The sequence below is a fragment of the Myxocyprinus asiaticus genome, chromosome 41 (assembly GCF_019703515.2).
Source record: "Myxocyprinus asiaticus isolate MX2 ecotype Aquarium Trade chromosome 41, UBuf_Myxa_2, whole genome shotgun sequence".
Lineage (NCBI taxonomy): Eukaryota > Metazoa > Chordata > Actinopteri > Cypriniformes > Catostomidae > Myxocyprinus > Myxocyprinus asiaticus.
In genome coordinates, this window is record NC_059384.1 from 22481728 (window position 1) to 22503372 (window position 21645).

Consider the following 21645-nt stretch of genomic DNA (forward strand, 5'->3'; position numbering starts at 1 on the left):
TGCACTCACATATCCGTACTTTTCTATTATAAATGATCGGTTGTATCGAGTGATGCAGGACGCTCAGACAAAAGAAGATGCAACCCAGTTGTTGATACCGAAGAGCCATCTGGAAATGTTATTCCAGACAGCTCATCAAAATCTGATGGCAGGTCACTTAGGGTGAGAAAAAACACTAAACCGTCTAATGGCCCATTTCTATTGGCTGGGCATTCACGGAGATGTTTGCAGCTGGTGTGTGGCATGCCTTGAATGTCAGCTGGTGAATCCAACAGCCACCCCAAGAGCGCCTTTGTGCCCGCTTCCTCGAGGTCCCCTTCGAAAGAATTGGTATGGACATCGTTGGGCCATTAGAGCAGACACTACGCGAGCTGTATGAATTATTGGGTATTAAATCGATTCGGACAAGTGATTACCACCTGCAAATGGACAGCTTGGTCGAACGGTTTAATGATACCCGAAAAACATGATTAGTAAGTTTGCGCATGAAGATACTCGGAATTGGGATAAGTGGCTTGAACCCCTGTTATTCACAGTTCAAGAGGTCCCGAAAGCCTCCACGAGGTTCTCCCTGTTTAAATTTTCGCATGGGCGTAAGCCTCGCAGTGTCTTAGACATTGTGAGGGAAAATTGGGAGGAGGGACCTTCAAACAGCAAAAACAAAATTCAATACGTTCTTGACCTGAGAGCAAAACTCCACACACTGGGGCAGCTATCACAGGAGAATTTGCTACAGGCTCAAGAACATCAATCCTGGCTGTATAACCGGGGGATCGGCCATGGGAATTTACACAGCAAGATAAAGTCCTTGTATTACTAACCACATCAAGCTCTAAATTACTCTCAAAGTGGCAAGGGCCCTTTGAGGTCATCAGATTTACCACCTCAACCTCCTAAAACTATGGAGAGAGGCGATCCCTGTGACTTTGATAATGGTGGTCCCGGAGAGGGAGGAGCTCGGTCCGGAGGTGAATTTAAAAATCACAGATCAAGTCACCCTGGTTGCCTGTGGAGACCACCTCTCACCGTCCCAAATCGCGTAGGTTGCCAGGTTGCAAGGAGAATTCTCCGATGTGTTCTCGCCTCTTTCCAGGCATACGAATCTCATACAGTACCATATCAAAACATCCCCAGGGGTAGTGGTACGCAGTCATCCCTACCGTTTACCCGAACAATTTTTTTTTTAATGCAGTAGGAGTTGAGGTCTATGCTTGATATGGGGGTAATAGAAGAATCCCACAGTGATTGGGCCAGTCCGATAGTCTTAATCCCTAAGAGTGACAGGTCGGTCCGGTTTTGTGTGCATTATAGAAAAGCGAATGCAGTGTCTAAATTTGATGCATACCCAATGCCTCACATTGACAAACTGCTCGATCGTTTGGGTGTGGCTTGTTACTATTCGACACTGGATTTAATAAAGGGATATTGGCAGATTCCCATGATTGACTCCCATGTCCCGAGAAAAAACGGCCTTTTCCACTCTGTTCAGCTTACATCAACTTGTTACTCCTCCGTTCGGTTTGTTTGGGGCCCTGGCGACGTTTCAGTGACTCATGGACAAAGACCTTCGCCCACACGCTGCGTATGCCGCTGCCTATCTGGATGATATCATCATCTATAGCAATGATTAGCACATTCAGCATCTGAGGGCTGTCCTGAGGTTGCTGAGGCTGGCGAGACTCATGGCAAATCCGAAGAAGTGTGTATTGGGCAGGTGGAAGTACGGTATCTGGGCTTCTACTTGGGTCACGGACAAGTGCGTCCCCCAATTGATAAGACAGCAGCCATTGCGGCTTGTCCAAGGCCCAAGTCCAAAAAGGAGGTGAGACAGTTCCTGGGGTTGGCTGGCTATTATTTGAGGTTTGTGCATAATTATTCGGACATCAGCAGCCCACTGACTGATCTCACTAAAAAGGGAGAGCCAGACCCAGTCTAGAGGACGGAGCCATGCCAACAGTCTTTCTTACAAATAAAAGCCACACTTTGTGGCGGTCCACTTTTGCATTCCCCTGACTTTTCTCTCCCTTTTTTTTTTACAAACAGATGCATTGGACAAGGGGTTGGGGGCTGTGTTGTCCCAGGTAGTGGAGGGGGAGGAGCACCCCGTGCTGTACATTAGCTGAAAGCTCTCGGTAAGAGAGATTAGGTACAGCACGATAGAAAAGGAATGTCTGACCATCAAGTGGGCAGTCCTCACTCTCCAGTACTACCTGCTTGGGAGGGCATTCACCCTCGGTTCGGACCATGCCTGCTCCAATGGCTCCATCGCATGAAGGATACTAATGCACGGATCACTCGTTGGAATCTGGCACTTCAGCCCTTTAAATTCAAGGTGGACCACAGGCCGGGAGCACAGATGGCTGTGGCTGATTTCTTCTCTTGGAGCAAAGGGGGGGTGTCGGTGGCAGGCCAGACGGTTCCCCGGCCTGAGTCGGGTGGTGGGGATATGTGGAGGCAGAGGCATGGCCAAGCACTGTGCTGTGGAGAGTGAAGCAGGGGAGATGAGTGGTGAATGATTTCCACCTGTGCTTAACACCTGACTTGTGTTTCAGTGAGGAGTGATTGGGGCTTTTAAGGAGAAGAGACAGTGGCAGTCGAAAGAGAGAGCCCAGCTGAGAAGCTGCTTGTGTGTTGGCCGCTGCAGTTTTTCATTAAAGAACTTTGAGTTATTTATCTGAAGCTACACCATTGTGCATTTAAGCTAACGTGTTTTTGTTGTTAATAAAAAGTGACATTCCTGAGTTGGAATCGCCATCTCCCTCTTCCTCATTCCTTGAACCTCATTACGGATACAGTAGCTAAGTAAATGTAAGTATGTCCACATGTGTATGGGGAAGTTGAGGGCAGCAGATTCCCAGACGGTGAGAGAGGGACACACATAAAAACAAACACACACACACTTGCACAGGTCGCCGGTATTTGGACTTTGCTGAAGCATGCCTTTGTAACTGAGAGGGAATACGGCAGTAAAACCACCACACACACACACACAGACGGGACCTCTAGCACAGGTCTGCTCTTGTTTCCTGCTGAAGTCAGAGCCCTTGAACTGTATGAAGAGACTCCTTTGCATGTCATACACTCGTCCTCTTTCTTCCGTGGGTTAGGAATGAAGGAAATTAAGGAATGGGTTGTCCTCCCCTGTGCCTGTGTCCCAAATGAATTACGCCTTGCTTCCTGTGGTCTGGGGAAGTGCTCTACAGCAGGTAGTAAGACTTCTGTCATAACATAGGGAGTATTGACAACTGTTAAACTGCCACACTTGTCAGAGAAAGAAAGAAAGAAAGAAAGAAGGAAAGAAAGGAAAAATATTTATCCCTTACATTTTATGGCCCCTAAATGCAATGTATGTATATATATATATATATATATATATATATATATATATATATATATATATATATATATATATATATATATATAATCCTTACTGTTTCATCCAATAGCATAAAAATTTCAAACACATACACACAAGCGAAGCACACTCTGGGTATAGTGAGAGATGACCGCGTGCTCCAGTGCACCTGAATGGAGTCCTACCTCTCCAGTACACACACACCTCAGGCAAACACAGGAAAGCTGAGCTAAGCCTAATCGCTTTGATACGTTATCCCTCTCAATCCTGAGAGGAGGTGTGTGTCTGTGTGTTTATGTATGTGTCTGTTTGTTACACAGTTAAGAGAAAATCCCTAACAGCCATGTTTAGTCCATTCTGTACTGACTGTAATGTCATATTCACACAGAGCGATACGCAACAAAGTAATATGAAAATTCAGAGAAAAGTTCACGTGCATGAATAAAAGCAAAATACAGTCATTTGCACAACCTGTTTGTATTTTATATAGAATGTAACAGATACGTTCTCACTCTCCTGTAATGGAACGATGAAAGTAAAAGATGAAAGTGCGATTGCAAGATACAGGAATACTGGATAATGTTGTCACACTATATGGGGTAAGTTGTCACAATAAAACCTTCCATTAATCAGCCTATTATAGGCTATTCAGTTAAATTTAAACAGTAAAATATTAATGACAAACAAAAAAATCATGAAAAAAAAATATCAACAAATATTGTAATTAATACATTTATACAAACGTATTAAATTGAAAACACATGTAACAACTTGCCCCCAATATTTATAATGTTATAATTGAATATCGTCTTGAGAACATAGTTCAACCTTTTCAGTTAAAATCTGTGACAACTAGCCCCAATCTTCTTGTCTCTTATTAATTTTTGTCTTGTTCCATAGGATTTAAATGTTACATAGAATGTCCATAAGGATGCATTGGTTCATTTTAACATCATGTCATGTTGAAAATTCACGATCGATGTGAATAGCCATTTGCATTTTTATACAAAACACTATAACTTTTTTCTGTCTAGCTATCACAGAGTCACACGTTCCAACAGCGTCACCACTGCCGTTCAAGCTGATCTTGACCTTTTGGAGGGTCTCGGGGATGACCAGTTGGCGCAGACATACCAGGGCCCCATCATCCGCCAGCCGTCCCAAGATGCGGCCACCTCCACCGTCAGCATCCAGGGCATTGGGAACCATTACCACGCCTGTACCCAGGATGATTACTCTGAAGTGGGCTTTGACCCGTCCATCCTGCCCCCACCAGTAGCCTGGATGGATGGCGCGATGGAGGAGGAGTATGGGGGAGGAGTGACAGTATCTGTGTGTCCGCAGGACGGACGCTGGTTTCTGAAGCTGCTGCAGGCAGAGGTGGAGAGGATGGTGGGGTGGTGCCAACAGATGGAGCAAGATGAGCGAGAGAATGAGCTGCCCGAAGAGAGTGAGTAACACTAAGTTAATGGCTGTCTCGAGGCCTAGTGAGCTGCATTATTAGCATATTTGGAACAGTTTGACAGTTTTTTTCTCTTGGCTTTATAGGCATGTTTGGAACATTCGATTCTACAGTAATTTTTTGGGCATTATGTGTATATATTGGAACATTCATTTGGACAACATTGTTTGGATGTCAAAGGTGTATTTGGAGTTTTTTTTTTCAACAGCATTTTTGACGAAAATAGACACATTTGTAACATTCGACACGACTGCATTTATTGGGCATCATAGGTGCCTTGTGTGCTTTTGGAACATTCATTTCGAGAACGTAGTTTGGCCATCAAAGATGTGCTTGGAATGTTCGTTTCAGAAGCATTTTTTAGTATTATAGGCACATTTGTAAATAATTTAACAGCATTTCTGGGCATCATAGGTGCATTTGAAAGATTTGATTCAACAGAATGATTTGGGCATCATTGGTGCGATTGCATTGTTTCAACTGCACTTTTGGACACCATAGATGCGTTTGGAACATTCAATTAGAAAACATTTTGTCTGTCTTATAGACACGATTCAGATGTTATTTACGCAAAAATGCTTTGAGGTAGGCAGCTTGCTAGATTGAGACAGAGACACAGCCACTTATATAGATAGCGCCCGATAGACCAGATTATATTTGTAGTTATAGAGCTCTTTTTACATTAGAGCTCTATTTTCTAATTCAACCAATTTGTTTAAACTAATTTGTGTTCAGTGCTAGTTCAAGACTATATATAGGGTGACATTATAAGAGTCTGTATCAAAGTTATTTGCAGAATAATCAGGCACTTCAACAAATCATCGCACAAGGTCACAGTCTGGTTACCTCCATCCGGCCTCTCTTTTTATCTCGCTTCCCGCCTTTTTCCCAGATCAAACACACACACCCACACACACCACAGTGACCATCTTCATGTCAGTCACAAAGCCTGCTTGTTCATCTATCTCCTGTCTGTCTCTCTCTTACAAAGCAGACATTTCTACCAGCAGGGAGCCTCCCTGTCTCCCTCGTTTCTTTCTCTCTCTCTGTGTTTTCCTTTTCCTCACACTCTGTTTCTATATCTGTCTCCTTTTACTCTTCCTCTCGCTCTCTCTTCTCTAAACCTTCCCTCTTTCCTTGAATACTTAAAATATGCTAATCTCCGTGTCCTATGACAGCACATTGTTTGCCATATGGTCTCTTGCTGCTGCAGATGTTAAACAGTGCGGGTTCATTTCATAGGATCTTTGTTTAAACGACCACATGGCTCTGATCCAGAGAGGCTTGCTACAGTCACTGCTCAGGCCAGATCTGGGCCACTGGGCCTTAATATGACCCTTGCATGGCAAACATTTGCTTCCTTTAACAGAATTCAGCTCTGTTTGGTAATCTGATATGCTATTTACTCTCTTTCACTCTCAATCTGTTTTTTTTTACATCACACTTTTGTTCTGTGTGTGTGTGTGTGTGTGTGTACATGTTTATACTACATTGTGGGGACCAAATGTCCCCACAAGGATAGTAAAACCTGAGATCACCTACCTTGTGGGGCCCAGCCAGTGGTCCACACGAGGGAAATGGCTTATTAAACATACTAAATGGTGTTTTTTTTTTGAAAATGTAAAAATGCAAAAAGGTTTCTGTGAGGGTTAGGATTAGGGGGTGGAAATTATCGTTAGATCTGTATAAAATCCATAAAATGGATGGAAGTCTATGGAGAGTCCCCACAATGATATAAAAACAAGTTTGTGTGTGTGTGTGTGTGTGTGTGTGTGTGTGCGCGTGAGTGATTTTCTTGGCTCATTGGCTCTGGTGGGTGTTTGTTTGTTGTGCAGGGTAAACACTCCCCCTTGGTCCCTGCATTTGAGTTCCCAAGCCTTAGATATTTATGACCCCCTTCTTGCTTCAAAGAGACAGCATTTAAACATTAACTGGGTGACTAATCATTTGTAGCACAAACACACACAGACAAATACACACTCTCACATGTTACTGTGCTATTGCAGCAAATATCTATGATTTATCAACTTTTTACATACAGCATGTGCTGTTTTTTTCATAAATATTACTTAATGTGTGTGTGTGTGTGTGTGTGTGTGTGTGTGTGTGTGTGTGTGTGTGTGTGTAGTCCTTGGCAAGATTCGTAGTGCGGTGGGCAGCGCACAGCTGCTGATGTCACAGAAATTCCAGCAGTTCCGAGAGCTCTGTGAAGAAAACTTGGTATGTATAATTGACACATTCATCAGCCTATCAGAGCATAGCATAGCTCAGTTGCTCTGCCTACTGAATTGCTGTGTTAGTACCACTAATTCTGGCATTAAAAAAAGCTGTAAGCAATATTAGAATTTCATGAACTTCTGCCAGACTGAATTTCAGCCACTGAATTAGATATGCCCCCTTTTTCCAAAACTCCACCCTAAAAGAATATAGCGTTTCACACAACAAACTAACAACTGCGGATGTAGCTGAATTATGTTAAACCTAAATGATTCGCTTCAGCTACCACACTTTCAACTGCCTGCTGCCCATATATGGGCTGCCTGTGAATTTGACTTTGTTAAATGACTGTCATGCAGAAAGCTCTTCAAAGTCTTCTGATTGGCTAAAAAATAATCTGACCGCGGCATGCAGTCACATATTTGTTTGCTGACAAATGTTGAGACTTTCTGCGTGTTATTTTATAAAAACAGCTTAAAGCACCATTAAAATAACCCAAATCAGTATTACCCAATTACATGTCATATTATGTAATGTGTTCCATATGAACAGATGTTTTGTGTATAATTTCTGTTACAGAATCCCAACGCCCACCTGCGGCCTGTGTCTCAGGATCTGGCAGGATTCTGGGATATGCTGCAGCTGTCTATTGAGAACATCAGCCTGAAGTTTGATGAGCTGCACCAGCTGAAAGCTAACAACTGGAGAGCTCTGGATCCTCCTGAGAGGAAGGTACATTATATCACATGTCCAGTTGCATGACACACTCTCTCAAAAATGACTAGAGTACCACAGTCAACACAATGAATTTAAAGTCATTTGGGTCACTATATCAACAGATAAAAGATAGAGTTAAGTTGCTTAAGCATGCCTTTGAGGCTACATGATTGGTTTATAGTTACTTTTCATTATAGACCTTTGTCAAAAGACCCCATGAAAGTCAACATTTAAAAATGTGAGTTTTTTGGCTTTTAGTCCATGTCTATTGAATTTGAGGTCATCTATATGCTTCTTATAGAGATATATACAGAATTTGACAAATTAATTTTTTTAGAAGATATACACTTTTAAAATTCACCAGTCCAATTTTGCAAAGTCAGACTAACAGACAATTGTAGCTCGTACACGAGTTAATCGGACCACAATCAGACCTGCCATTGTTCACATGCTCCGAAAGACAGAGGTGATGCACGACATGTATTACCGGCACTTCTTCAGCTAACATCCTACCATCAGATATTCAATTCCACATTGTGTCATGTATATTTGTACAGACAGATGCAAACCCAATGTAGCTCGATTATAACTGCGCATGTAAACATACCAATTGATGACTCATCTTGCACTCACTCATTTTGTCCATTCAAATGCTTTCTAGAATGAGAATGTCCCTCCCCCTAATACAACATACTTCTGTCAGATAGCGAGAGCGAGACAAAGAGACCCAAGAGCAGAGGAAGAGTTCAATGGATTTATTAACAATAAATATTCACATCAACTGTGCTGGCGAAGACTGAAGATCCCAGCACCGGCTGCAGTAGCAGGGAGAAGTTTGTGGATGTGGAGGAGGTGGTATGGGTGTGGTGGGGTGTAAATTAGAGCATAAAACAGGCTTAATTTTGGAGACGTGAAACACAGGGTGAATGCGTTTGAGGTGAGGAGGTAGTTGAAGACGGACTGACGGAAACGGACTGATAAACTTGGGACCCAGCTTACATGGGGGGAGTTGGAGCAGAATGTCCTTAGAGGACAACCAAACCTTCTGCCCGCACACATAAGCTGGGGGCTTAGACCGGTGCCAGTCCACCGACCTCTTAACATGAGCGCCAGTCCATATGACAGCTTCTCTGGCGGCTTTCCAGGTGCGCCGGCATGTCTGAATAAAAGCATGGGCGGACGGGACCTGAATGTCAGGTACTTGTGCGGGGAACAGAGGGGGCTGATAACCAAGGCTGCATTGGAAAGGTGATAACCCCATAGACAATGACTGCAAGGAGTTGTGGGCATACTCGACCCAGGCTAAATGATCGCTCCAAGAAGAGGCCACACAGCAGGAGGCCACACAGTGCAGGGTTTTTTCCAGTTCCTGATTTGCCCGCTCCGCTTGCCCATTTGTCTGGGGGTGGAACCCAGAGGACAAACTCACCATAGCCCACAGCTGTCGACACAAATTGGGGCCTCTGTCAGAAACCACATTGACCGGGAGGCCATGAATATGGAAGACGTGGTTTATGACTGCTACCGCTATCTCCCTCGCTGTGGGTAATTTGGGGAGGGAAATGAAATGAGCCGCCTTCGAGAACCAGTCCACTACAATCAAAATGTCTGTGTTGCCATGGAAGTTGGGAGACTAGTTACAAAATCCATGGCTATGTGCGACCAGGGTCTCGAAGGGACAGACAGTGGATGGAGGAGCCCAGCTGTGGGGTTACAGGAGGTCTTATTAGTTGTGCAAATGGGGCAAGTGGCTACGAACCGGCGTACGTCCCGCGCAAGCAATGGCCACCAGAATCATTGTCTAATGAACATCTGGGTGTGAGTCGCCCCTGGATGACAAGCGATGTTGGTTGAGTGACCCCATTATAGGACGTGCGCCCGAACTGATTGAGGAACAAATAACTGACCCACTGGGCATGTAGCGGGTGGCGTGGTGTTTCATAGTGCAGCACGGACTTTAGCCTCCATCTCCCAGGATACCATGCCCACCACTCGAGTGGTGGGTAGAATGGTATCCGGTGGGACGGTGAAGGTCTCGGCCTCGAAACATCGAGACAAAGAGTCGAGCTTGACGTTTTTAGAGCCTGTGCAATACAAGAGGACAAAATTAAAATGTGTGAAAAAATAGTGCCCAGTGAGCCTATCTGGAGTTAAGGCGTTTTGCACTATGGATATACTCTAGGTCCTTATGATCAGTCCAGACCACAAAAGGTACCCCCGAATCAATGACGCCACTCGCCCAAAGCCAACAGGACAGCCAGCAATTCTCGGTTACTGACGTCGTAGTTCTGTTCTGCTGGTGTTAAGCGGTGCAGAAAAAAGCACATGGATGCATCTTTCCTTCCGAGGAAGAGCGCTGTGACAGGATCGCTCCAACACCAACCTCAGACGCATCCACCTCCACCACAAACTGACATGCAGGGTCGGGAGTAACTAGGATGTGTGCGGTAGAAAACTGCTCCTTTAATTTAGAGAACACGGCCTCAGCCTGTGGGGGCCAACAAAAGTCAGTGTGGGTGGAGGTGAGGTTCGTCAGAGGTGCAGTGAGTTGGCTGTAATTCCTAATAAATCTCCAGTAGAAATTAGTGAACCCCAGAAACCTCTGCAGTGCCTTGCAAGAATCTGGGGTTGGCCAATTGGAGACAGCTCTGACTTTAGCAGGGTCCATGCACACTCCCTCAGATGAAACGATGAACCCCAGGAACGGAACCAACTGTGCCTGAAAAGCGCACTTCTCCACCTAGATGAACAGCCGATTCTCTAGCAGTCACTGAAGCACCTGCCTGACATGGTGAAAATGGTCCTGGATTTTCTGGGAGACGGTCAGAATATCATATCTCTAAGCATGTCATTTATGAGCCCCTGGAAGATGGTGGGGGCATTGACCAATCCGAAAGGCATGACCAAATATTCAAAGTGCCCCCTATGGGTGTTAAAAGCCATCTTCCACTCACCCCCCTTCCTAATCCAGACAAGGTGATAAGCGTTGCGTAAGTCCAACTCCCTGCAAGAGTTCGAAAGCTGAGGACATCAAAGGCAAATGATAGCGATTCTTCACCGTGATGTCATTCAGCCCCCGATAATCTATCCAGGGTCTAAGCGAGCCATTCTTCTTCTCCACGAAGAAGAACCTTGCCCCTGCCTGCAACGAGGAAGGGCGGATGAGACCGGCTGCCAGAGAATCATTGATATACCTGTTCATGGCCTCCCTCTCAGGAGCCGAGAGCGAATACAGCCATCCCCGAGGTGGCAGGTTCTAGGAAGCAATTCAGTCACACAGTCATACAGGCGATGAGGAGGAAGGGTTGCGGCGAGGAGCCAGCTGAACACCGCCCTCAAGTCATGGTATGTCAACGGTATTCTGGATAAATCCACCGGTTCATCCTGCAACGAAACACAAGACTGGACAGGGGAGACAGCAGAGTTAAGACAGTGTGACAAACAGTAAAGACTCCAAGCAAGAACAGTGTTGATTGACCAGTCTATGTGTGGGTTGTGCGTTACCAACCAAGGATGCCCCAAAACTACTGGTGCCGATGGAGATTGGATCAGGTAAAAGGACAACTGCTCGGTATGATTTCCAGAGACGAAGGTGACTGGCATGGTGGACTGAGTAATGATTGACAGGGGCGTGTAAGGCCAATGCCAAGATGTCTGATAGCCCAACACACATCAATTCATGGAATAACAAAGAACTTTCAACTTCAGACAACATCTGAACTCTCTCACAATAGCTGAAATCTACACCTGAATATCACCATGTGTGATAAATTGCAAATCACCTTTGCATTGATTTACAAAGCTGAAATCTTCACCTGAATATCACCACAGTGTGATAAATTGCAAATCACGTTGCTGCCCCCTCTTCTCTCTCAAAGACACAAGATTTATATGTAAAAATATAACTAATACCATGAAAACAAAGAATGCAGCTGTATGTTTTTGATATCATTTAAGAAGTCTCTGTGTGACTGGTATAATGGTCTCTTTCCCATGTCGGTAAAACTAATGGTGACAAAGTTATAAGGTCTTTGCCAAATACTGCATAATTCTGGAGGCCTATCCCCCTCCTTGTCCTGCAATTTAAATGATCTCCTGTATGTTAATGAGGTTAAACCCCAGGAAGTCAGGAACCCATTCACCCCCAATTCTCATTGTTCAAAGGATAATACCATTTGGTACATAAAATTTCTGTCTGGATATTTAAGGAAGGTTGGCAAGGAACTTGGGGATTCTGTCACTGCATGTCATTTTCCATTGCCAGGTATGTTTATTTGACTTGTCTTTTATTTTTAGGAATGTTTGTTTATTCTGATCATGTGTGAAATTGGCTTTGATTGATTTTGTAACTTACATTTTAAATCCTACCTGACAAATAAATTGTTACTTTATTAATTCGGTGTTCCTCTGAAATCATTTATTACCGGCAGATTCGAGGGATGCCTTTTGTTACCGCAAACTTATGTCCAGGATAATGATCATTACTAGAGCTTATGAATAGGAGAAAACCACATAAGACTACCAGTCACTGCTTATCACCGTCTTAGCAAGTTGTATGAAACGTGACTAAATAAAATCATCTGGTTATGAACAAGCAGTAGGCGGCCAAACCAGATGATATTAGTAAACACTGCAGCCACTGACTATGAACGGAACTTTGTGTCCGTGAGATCTATGTAATTAATCGGCCGGCATATGACTCTGAGCGACAATCTGGACCCGAATGAAAGGCTAATGAAAGTTAGGACGATTCAGAGTAATCAATAACTTAAAAAGATTCAATTAAAAGAATGATCAGAAATCAATTAGAGCTTAAATCTTTATTAGAGGTTCAACTTAAATTGGAGTCAGATTAATATAAAATTGGAGTCAGATAAAATTAGAGTCAATTGATAAGTGCAAATAAAGTGTTTTTTCTTCAGCACTCAGAAAAGACAGAACAACGCAGAAACCTTCAGCCATTTTATTGGAATCTGACATCGAACTAATAGTTTGGCCCCTTTTACAGGCATGCTACTGAGGGTGTGGGCAGTGATAGGACCATAGGAAGCCACCATTTGGAAGCCAAGTCGATGTCTATAAATTTCCCATCTGCTCTGGGATCAACCAGGGCTGAGACCGTAGGACAGGTAGATCCATACTGCAGCCAGTCTGGGAGAAGTGTACGAAGTCCAGGGGCTTTGTCCAAAAGTGTTGCACTTGCCAGTAACACCCTTCCTACTGATGAGCGGTATCTTTTACTGGACAGGAAGCAGAGAAATGACCAGGCGGGGCACAATGAAAGCATAGTCCATGAATGAGGTTTATCTGCTTTTCCTTATGTAAAATCTGAGTTCTCCCGACTTGCATGGGCTCTGTGTCGATTCTGGTGACCTGGCTAAAGTAGTGGACCAGGAAGGATGGCCAGCCGTCTGGATAGGTGGAGAGTGGCGTCGACGGTATAGGGCCAGACATTGATTGACTCGGATAGCCAGATCCACCAAATCATCGGAGCGTGGAGGCAGATCCAAAGGATAGATTTCGTCCTGGATGTCATCGGAAAGCCCATGCAGAAACCGGTCCCACATGGCGTGGTTGTTCCACTCACAAGAAGCAGCCAGGGTGCGAAACTCGATAGCATAATCTGAGACTAGCCGATCTACTTGGGACAGTCCGGATAATCCGACAGTCCAGCAATCTGTTGTCCCACATGGCGGTCCCCCATTCACCTGCCCTTCTGGTGAGGAGTGTGATCACACAAGCCACCTTCAGTGTCTCCGACAGGAAAGCGGAGGGCTGTAACGTGAAGAACAGGGAACATTGTGAAAGAAATGTGCTACAGCATCCCACCGCACCTGAAAATGGGGTAGGAGGAGGGATACAAGGCTCTGAGTGCACAGAAACATGGGGAACCACTGGAGCCGGTGAGGGTGCTTCCTGAGTGGGACCAACATCGGAAGGTAGGTGGAGTTGTTGAACGACAGAGGTGAGCTCAGTGAGCTGCGACGGCATCATCTCCAGAGCCCGGTTAGATGTGGAAATCTGATCCTGCTGATGTCCCAGTAAAGCTCCCTGCTGAGAGAGGGCGGAGCGAAGAGTAGACTCCTCAGCTGGGTCCATACTTGGCTAGATTATTCTGTCAGAGAGAGAGAGAGAGAGAGAGAGATAAAGAGACCCAAGAGCAGAGGAACAGTTCAAAGGTTTTATTAACAATAAATATCCACTTTAAATGTGCTGGCGAAGACTGAGAATCCCGGCACTGGCTGCAGTAGCAGGGAGAAGTTTGTAGATGTGCGCCGTGGCCACGCAATGGGCAATCCGTGAATAGTGTTCGTAGGCGTATGTGTGAATTGTGGAAGTCAGGAGCAGATTCGTATGAATCCTCCATTGAAGCGTAGTGAGGTGCAGAGAACAGCACCCAGCAGACTGGAAGGCAATCACTCTCCCGACACATGGGCAGAGATGGGCAACCAAACAGATACACGAGACAGGACCAACTTGGCAGAGAGTGTGAGGTAAGTACTTCACATCAAACAACAATCTAGCTAAGATACTTAGAACACGAGGGCTTAAGTAGGGAGTGAATCAGTGGAGAACCAGGTGCTGCTAGCACGCTAATTAGTGACATGATCAGCGTCCCCCTGGGAACAATCAATGTTCCCATGGAAACACTGATCATGCATGCTGGCAGTGCCTGTGAGACATGAGGGAGAGAAAATAACGAAACTCACAGAGCGAACCGACAAAATCATCAGAGCTGTGACAACTTCAAACTAACAGTACCAGGTAGCAAAACATGTTCATGGCTGTGATGCCAAGTCTGTTGGTTATTTTAAAAAAAGATGCAGCCTTTGATATGTCCAAAGTTCCTGTTTCAATTGGAAATACTTCTCAAGCCATTTCATGGGGTCTTTAAATATGGAGTCTTCTTTAACTAATTTTCCTTGGTTCATGATTTTGTATTATTTGAATTTTTATCTTATCATTTTTATTATAAATGTTGCATGTTTTTTTGTGCTCTGATTTTCTTTCCCAAGCTCATTATTTTATGTGTTCTGTTGTTTTTAGTGATCTGGTTTTGAAGCGATGCTCCAAAATGCAAGCTGCATGTGGTTTGCTTCCAGTGGTCCCGTTTACCTCATGCCGTTTACAACTCTTATACTGGCATATACGACCCCCATAATGGCCCTGCCATCCCTGAACACTATAACTAACAGATATAGCTGATGCCTGGCACTTAAATGCTACAATATAACCACCAATGACCCCACACACAGACACTATAATGAAAGCCTTCCCCTCGTTTGCATGCATTAGCCAATGTGTTATGTTATGCCATGCAGTTAGCAGTGGAACTAACTGGTTTGTCATTGCTGTCCAGGAGAGGCCTGTGCCCCCTCCGGTACCCAGAAAGCCGGGGAAGGGTCCCGCCCTGCTAGTGCGAGACCGATCTCTGGAGGGCTCACAGCGGCTGGAGGCACGAAAGCGGCTTCTAGCTGCTAAACGCGCGGCTGCCTCCCAGCGCCAGAGTTCTGCCACAGAATGTGCAGACAGCATCGAGATATACATCCCGGAAGCTCAGACACGATTATAAACACTCTCACACTGAAAATCCTGAAAAGAGGTGCTTAGAGGCCTAAATAGACACTGAATGATAATGACAAGGCAGGGTAGCTGTTACATAATCAATCCTTTTTTTTTGTAAAAGAGAGTTTTTACTGTTCTACTGTATGTATTTAGGACTAAAAGAAATTGTTCACCCTAAAATTAACATTCTGTCAATATAAACTCACCCTCATGTCATTCCAAACACATTTGACTTTCTTCTGTGGAACACAAAATTTTATATTTTTGAAGAATCTTCACACAGGTCTTTTCCATGTCATGACAGTTCTTAGTGACCACGTCTGTTAAGCAAAAAAAAAAAACATTAAAGTACAACTTGTACTCTATATTAATATACTGTATATATGATATAGTCTTCTGAAACTATACAATAGCTTTGTATGGCTCCAATTTGTGAACAAATCAATCTGATTCATCAACGAATCTGTGAGGTTCTCGAGTTAACAGCTCATTGGTGTGGAAGATTCTCAGTGAATAATGATAAAAATGTTGTTCTCTGTTTGTCACACAAAGTTATCATATCACTTTAGAAGACTTGGAATATAATGCACGAGTCATAAGGACTACTTTTATGTTGCTTTTTTGGTGTTTATTTAAAATGTTTGAGTTTAACGGACATGTGTCTTAGTTTGGAAAACGCTGCGTAAAGATTATTCAAAAATTCAAATTTTTTGTTCCCTGGAAAAAATAAACATGCAGATTTAGAAGTTCACAAATGTGAGTAAATAATGACAGAATTTTCATTTGTGGGCAAACTATTCCTTTAATTTTATTCTCTTCCTCTCTGTCCTGTCATCTGCGATGTAGCTCCCTTGTTTAACTCCTAAAGACTTTTAAATATTTCTATTAGACACTATATTATATTTAATTGTTAAAATAACCAATAATATATAATTTAACAATTATATATATATATATATATATATATATATATATATATATATATATATATATATATATATACAGTATACTCATGCCTACAACACAACATATTGTGTCTGTTGATACTACTACCCAAATAATGCACACTGAATTTCTATTAAGTATTACACAAGTTTAATATTGTCATTTGTAGTTTTTTGCAGTTACAATGTAAGAGCCATATGTCTTGTGTTCTCATGGAGGACATAAACTACTAAAAGGGCAACACACCGATCACTTCTGAAGAGTTTCACATCGATGTTTGTGTGTGTGTACAGGTTTTGCTATATTTGTATGGGCCAAATTTTGGGAAATATCTTGATTTATATAGTAAAACATGTCATTTGAAGTGGTCATTACTATTTAGTGTTCATAAATTAGCCAAATCATGTTTTGATTTAAATCCTGTGGTTTCTGTGAGGTTTGGTTTATGGGAAGAAGCAGTGGCGTTGCAAGGGGGAGGGTCCGGGGGTTTAAGCCCCTGATGTATTGTCCTAAGCCTCTGAGCTTTTTTGAAGATTTATATACATTTCACATCACAAATAATATGTTTTATGACTTTGCCTTTGTTCGCCTAGTAGTTCGTCTGATAAAAAGCAGTGGGAGCTGGCCATGGTAGATAACCGCTTGTGCATTCATTCAGTTCACTGCAGAAATGACTGTCGGCTGGGTTTTAAAGCCCTCACATTTATAGCCAGCTGTTGTACAGTACTTGTTCTGGCCAGTATGTGATACTGTTGTCACTTGGCAGGTTTCAACAAACCGTCATTGTTTCAAAGAACTGATGAGCAGTGTTGGGTAAGTTACTCAAAATAGTAATCCACAAATTACACATTATTTCTCTTAACTTGTAATTGGATTACTTTACTTATTCTTTGGAAAAGTAATCACATTACTAATTACTTTACCTTTAAAAACTTTTCCGCTCAACAAATTCAAAATAGTGTCTGTTGCTTCCTTGTTCATTGTTCAAGTCATACACTCAGCACCTCACATTTCTCCGTCACATTGACTTGTTACAGGGCCATAATTAATGTATTCTACATATGATAAATATACAGTTCACACCCTGGGATTCGATATGCTAGTTCGAATCCCAGGGTGTGCTGAGTGACTCCAGCCAGGTCTCCTAAGCGAGGAGGTTACACATGACCAAATTGGCCTGCTAGGGAGGGTAGAGTCACATGGGGTAACCTCCTCGTGATCGCTATAATGTGATTCGTTCTCGGTGAGGAGCGTGGTGATGGCGTGAAGCCTCCACATGCGCTATGTCTCCGTGGCAACGCACTCAACAAGCCACGTGATAAGATGCGCGGGTTGACTGTCTCAGACGCGGAGGCAACTGGGATTCGTCCTCCACCACCCGGACTGAGGTGAATCACTACACGACCACGAGGACTTAAAAGCACATTGGGAAATGGGCATTCCAAATTGGGAGAAAAAAATTAAAAAGAAGCATAACCCTATAATGTACTTAAATGTAATTAATTTAATTGAAAGTCAGTAACTGTAATCTGATTACAAGAATTTAAAATGTAATGCATTACACTGCTTTTTTTACTAAAAAAGTAATTAGATTACAGTAATTCAATTACAAAGTAATTAGTTACACCCAACATACATGAAGTAATATGCATGCGTATCCAGGTACTATCCACTGTTCAGTGAATTTGAGATCTTATGTCTAAATTCTATGCTTAATAATTGTTTTCAGTTGACAATGAGACCTGGTAAGTTTATAGGTTGAACTTTGACATTATTTGGGGAAAATAAATTAACATTATTCAATGAAATACATTATAAAATACACATACATTGTATAGGAACAATGTTCTCTACCCAGAACAGACCAGTAAATGAGAAGCAGATTGATAGAACTTTATTTTTATAGATGTAGATAGTTATTTTTTAAAGGGCCAGACTTCTTATATATTTCTTATATATTAATTTACCTCCATACCATGTAAACAAATAAACAACGTCAGATCAAGCATCATGTGGTCAGCATCCAGTAGGTAGCTCACATTATCATTCAGTACACCAAATTAGTGCTGTGTACTAATTAGCAGCACACCCTTTCTTTACTTGTGTGATTTCTTTAAAATCAAGAAAGAGGGTAATAAACAAAATAGACAACAAGAATACTAGGAATCATAAATGTGTTTGGTCAAAATGCAATAAATGCAGAATGTTGGTGTTGTATATAGTGTCATTTTTTTATTTATTTTTTTACACATTTTAACGTGTTTCAAAATGAATTACATGGGTGGGTTCTTTTGGGGCTAAGCCCCTTATGTCTTCCAACCCTAGCAACGCACCTGGGTAGAAGTAGGGTTGGGTTTCAGCAAATATAATTTTCTTCATCTAAAAACAATTGTGTTAATGAGATGTCCTCACTAATATAGCGAAACCAATGTGTGTGTGTGTTTATGACAGGCTTTCTGTATGTGTAATACACTCTCTCACGTGTCACCATGCACCTTTGAGACAGGGTGAGGTTGTTCTGTTCTAAGTATCAGGGGACAGAATGGCAAAACCACCTCTTCTCCTCTTTCTTCTCATATTTTCCAGCCTCTCACATGGTCATCTTCTCCTGTCCTCTCACATTTTACTTTTTCAACACTATCTCATTTCCTGTCTGCTCACTATCTTTACTCTGCAGTACTGCTCACCTGTTTGAGTGACACAGATGTCCATCAAATGTGACAAATGTAACATCTTTACTTGCCCATTTCATCTGCTCAACACGTTCAAGTCACTGACTGAAATGCTGTCAAAATGTGCCACTCTCATAAATTAGCAATGTGTCATGTTATGAAACATTACATACTGGCAGCCAGTATGTACACTGGGTCCTAACCAGGCGTGATGCGATAAATCGACAAGTGATAAAAGCGTTCTCTCCCATGTAAATCCAAACCAACAAAAACTTGTTTGGTTTCTTCAACAGAACTGTACATTGCATATCAAATATTTTCTAATTGGTTGTGACTGTGCCACATAGTGCAACAGTTTCGTATTCAGTTTAAACAGACAAATGTCTTGTCTCTGGAAACTTGTCGCATTGCACCTGTTTAACTTGACATTATTTTGAAAAATGTACACTGTTTAGAGTATTTTGTAAATATTTAAATTATGAATTATTTGAGGTTCCTGACTGCTCCCTAATATAGCTCCTCACTATATTTGTCTATATGTTTGTATAAAAAAATTAAAAATAGAGTACAGTTGCAGTATTTTTTAATGCAGTAAGTAGGAGTTGTAGAGATATTTACAACCTGACGAAACAACATCCGACCTGAAAACATCTATCATTTCCTTCTCTACCATTACTCTTCAAAGTATCATTTGAAATACAAAAGCTGCAATGTATTGTCTTCATAAATGACATACACTGACTAAGCAATTTATTTATTCACCGTATTATGATCTCAAGAGTTGGCATGATAGTGTCTTTATCTTTGGCCAAGTCAGTGTGTGTGCATTTGTGTGTTATTTCCTCATCAAAGTGCATGTACCCAAGTGCTTCCTAATTTTCTCTCTTTTTTTAAAACTGAAATGTAGCACATAATACTTTGTAATATAAATCAGCTTCTTTCCCTCCCTAATTTTAATTTATATTAAGATGTATATACTTTCAGTAACCCTGCGGAGACAGTGCAAGTTGACACGTGTATCAAAGCAGAGCACATACCATCAGTTTTATTATTTTTCTATTTAAGGAGCCCTATTTTAACTGTTACAATTCAGTGCCACACACTTTTGTGCTGCTCTCATATAATTGATTTGTAAACTGCACTGCACTGACATATTTCTCAATATTTGCTTTTGTCTGATCGAACCATCTAATCTTTTTCAGTAATAAATAATACTCATTTGCACTTGTTACATTTGTTAAATAACCAGAGCTATTTCTTTTTGCTTTGGCTCAAGATGTTTCACTGTGGATAGACACATTACTATAACTATATTGATATTAACTTCCCAGCAGCCAATGTGCATCCACTCTCTATTTTCATATACAGTTCAGATGCATTGGCTTTCATTGTTGTTTCCTTGTAGGATTTATATTATTGACTAAACTCTTAAAGTTCCAGTTATTATGCACTAGAGAGCCCTTCTACTGTGGTTAATGTTTGTTTTCAAATATTATTGATGTTAAACGCTCGGCCTTAATTTATGAACATGATAGTCGTGCACAACGTAGCCTCAGGGGAGACTATATAATGTGTGTATGAATGTTTGTGTCTGTGTATCTGTGTATGTTTGTAATATCCATTCATATTGATATTCATACTAATATTTCTTTTTACTGTATCAATTCATTGAAAATAGTTCAGTAGTATGGGACATTTACAATCCAAATGTAACTTTCTTTGATTTATTTTTTCCAGTTCCAGTTTTAATATGCAAAAGAAAGTGACACTAATTTTTGACAGTCAAATAAAAAAAAGTATTTTTTAAATCCTGAATACCTTTAGCCTACTGAAATATAGACTCATTTAAGTCTATTGAAATATAAATTGGTGGCATTTAGTTTGATTAAATCATTTTTCAGCCCTTTTTAGTATTTAAAGGGTTATTTATGAGACATCAGAGAGATATTTAGTGAGACTGTGACCCTAAACTTTTTCCTGAAAGATATCACAAACTTGGACATATGTCATTGTTTTGATTGTCATTCACTGATGTGGAAAATATTGGTTTATATAAAATGATAAGTCCTGACTAGAAGATAATCAAATTGCGTATTATTGCCAAATATAAGCACCCACCACAATGGACTTTGGGAAATGAAGGCAGGTTATTATGTATTTACTGTTCTTTTACAAGCATAACATTTATCAAAATGACTGTGTAAATACATGAATGTTCTTCATTGTAAATGTAACCTACATCTAATGATATCTTATTACTTACATTTTGTATTTATTGTAACAACACTGTTGATGTTATGGCACGTGTATTTTGATCATTAAAAATTTACAGACACAGCCATGAGTGATTCATTTTCAAATATACAGTATGTCTGTGTGAGGTCACTGCATGAGAGCAAATCTTCTCTTTGTTGTCACGCATTAGAAGACACTTTCAGGCTAGAAATATCAAGGGATTCTACAATTGTGATTTCAAGGTCTGAGAAAGTCATGTTTTTATTCTTATATTTTTATTTTATTAAAATTATTTTATTTTATTAAATGTATTAAATTGTATGTATAATATATAATAAATTAATTATATAAAAGTCATGTAAAATTCTATAGTGAATATACAGTTTTCTAGGTATGCTTAGCTCTAACATATTTAATTGGCTAAAAATAGCTGTTTGTGAGTGCAATCTTAATAAAATTATTTTTTTTAATCCTTA

General features: G+C 41.5%; 1 protein-coding gene across 4 annotated transcripts in view; it reads left to right on the forward strand.

Moving 5' to 3' along the window:
• LOC127432000 (disks large-associated protein 1-like) overlaps positions 1-21271 on the forward strand; it is a 195432-nt gene extending 174161 nt beyond the window's left edge. For 3 of the 4 annotated variants that reach the window (XM_051682716.1, XM_051682715.1, XM_051682714.1), the window contains 4 exons: positions 4390-4805; positions 6946-7037; positions 7614-7766; positions 15112-21271. In XM_051682716.1, coding sequence (XP_051538676.1) covers positions 4390-4805; positions 6946-7037; positions 7614-7766; positions 15112-15324 — 874 coding nt within the window. In that variant the 3' untranslated portion in view covers positions 15325-21271. Of the gene's footprint in view, positions 1-4389; positions 4806-6945; positions 7038-7613; positions 7767-14798 lie in introns of all 4 variants that reach the window. The other variant, XM_051682718.1, reaches the window with a different exon arrangement.
• Positions 21272-21645: the final 374 nt, after the last annotated feature.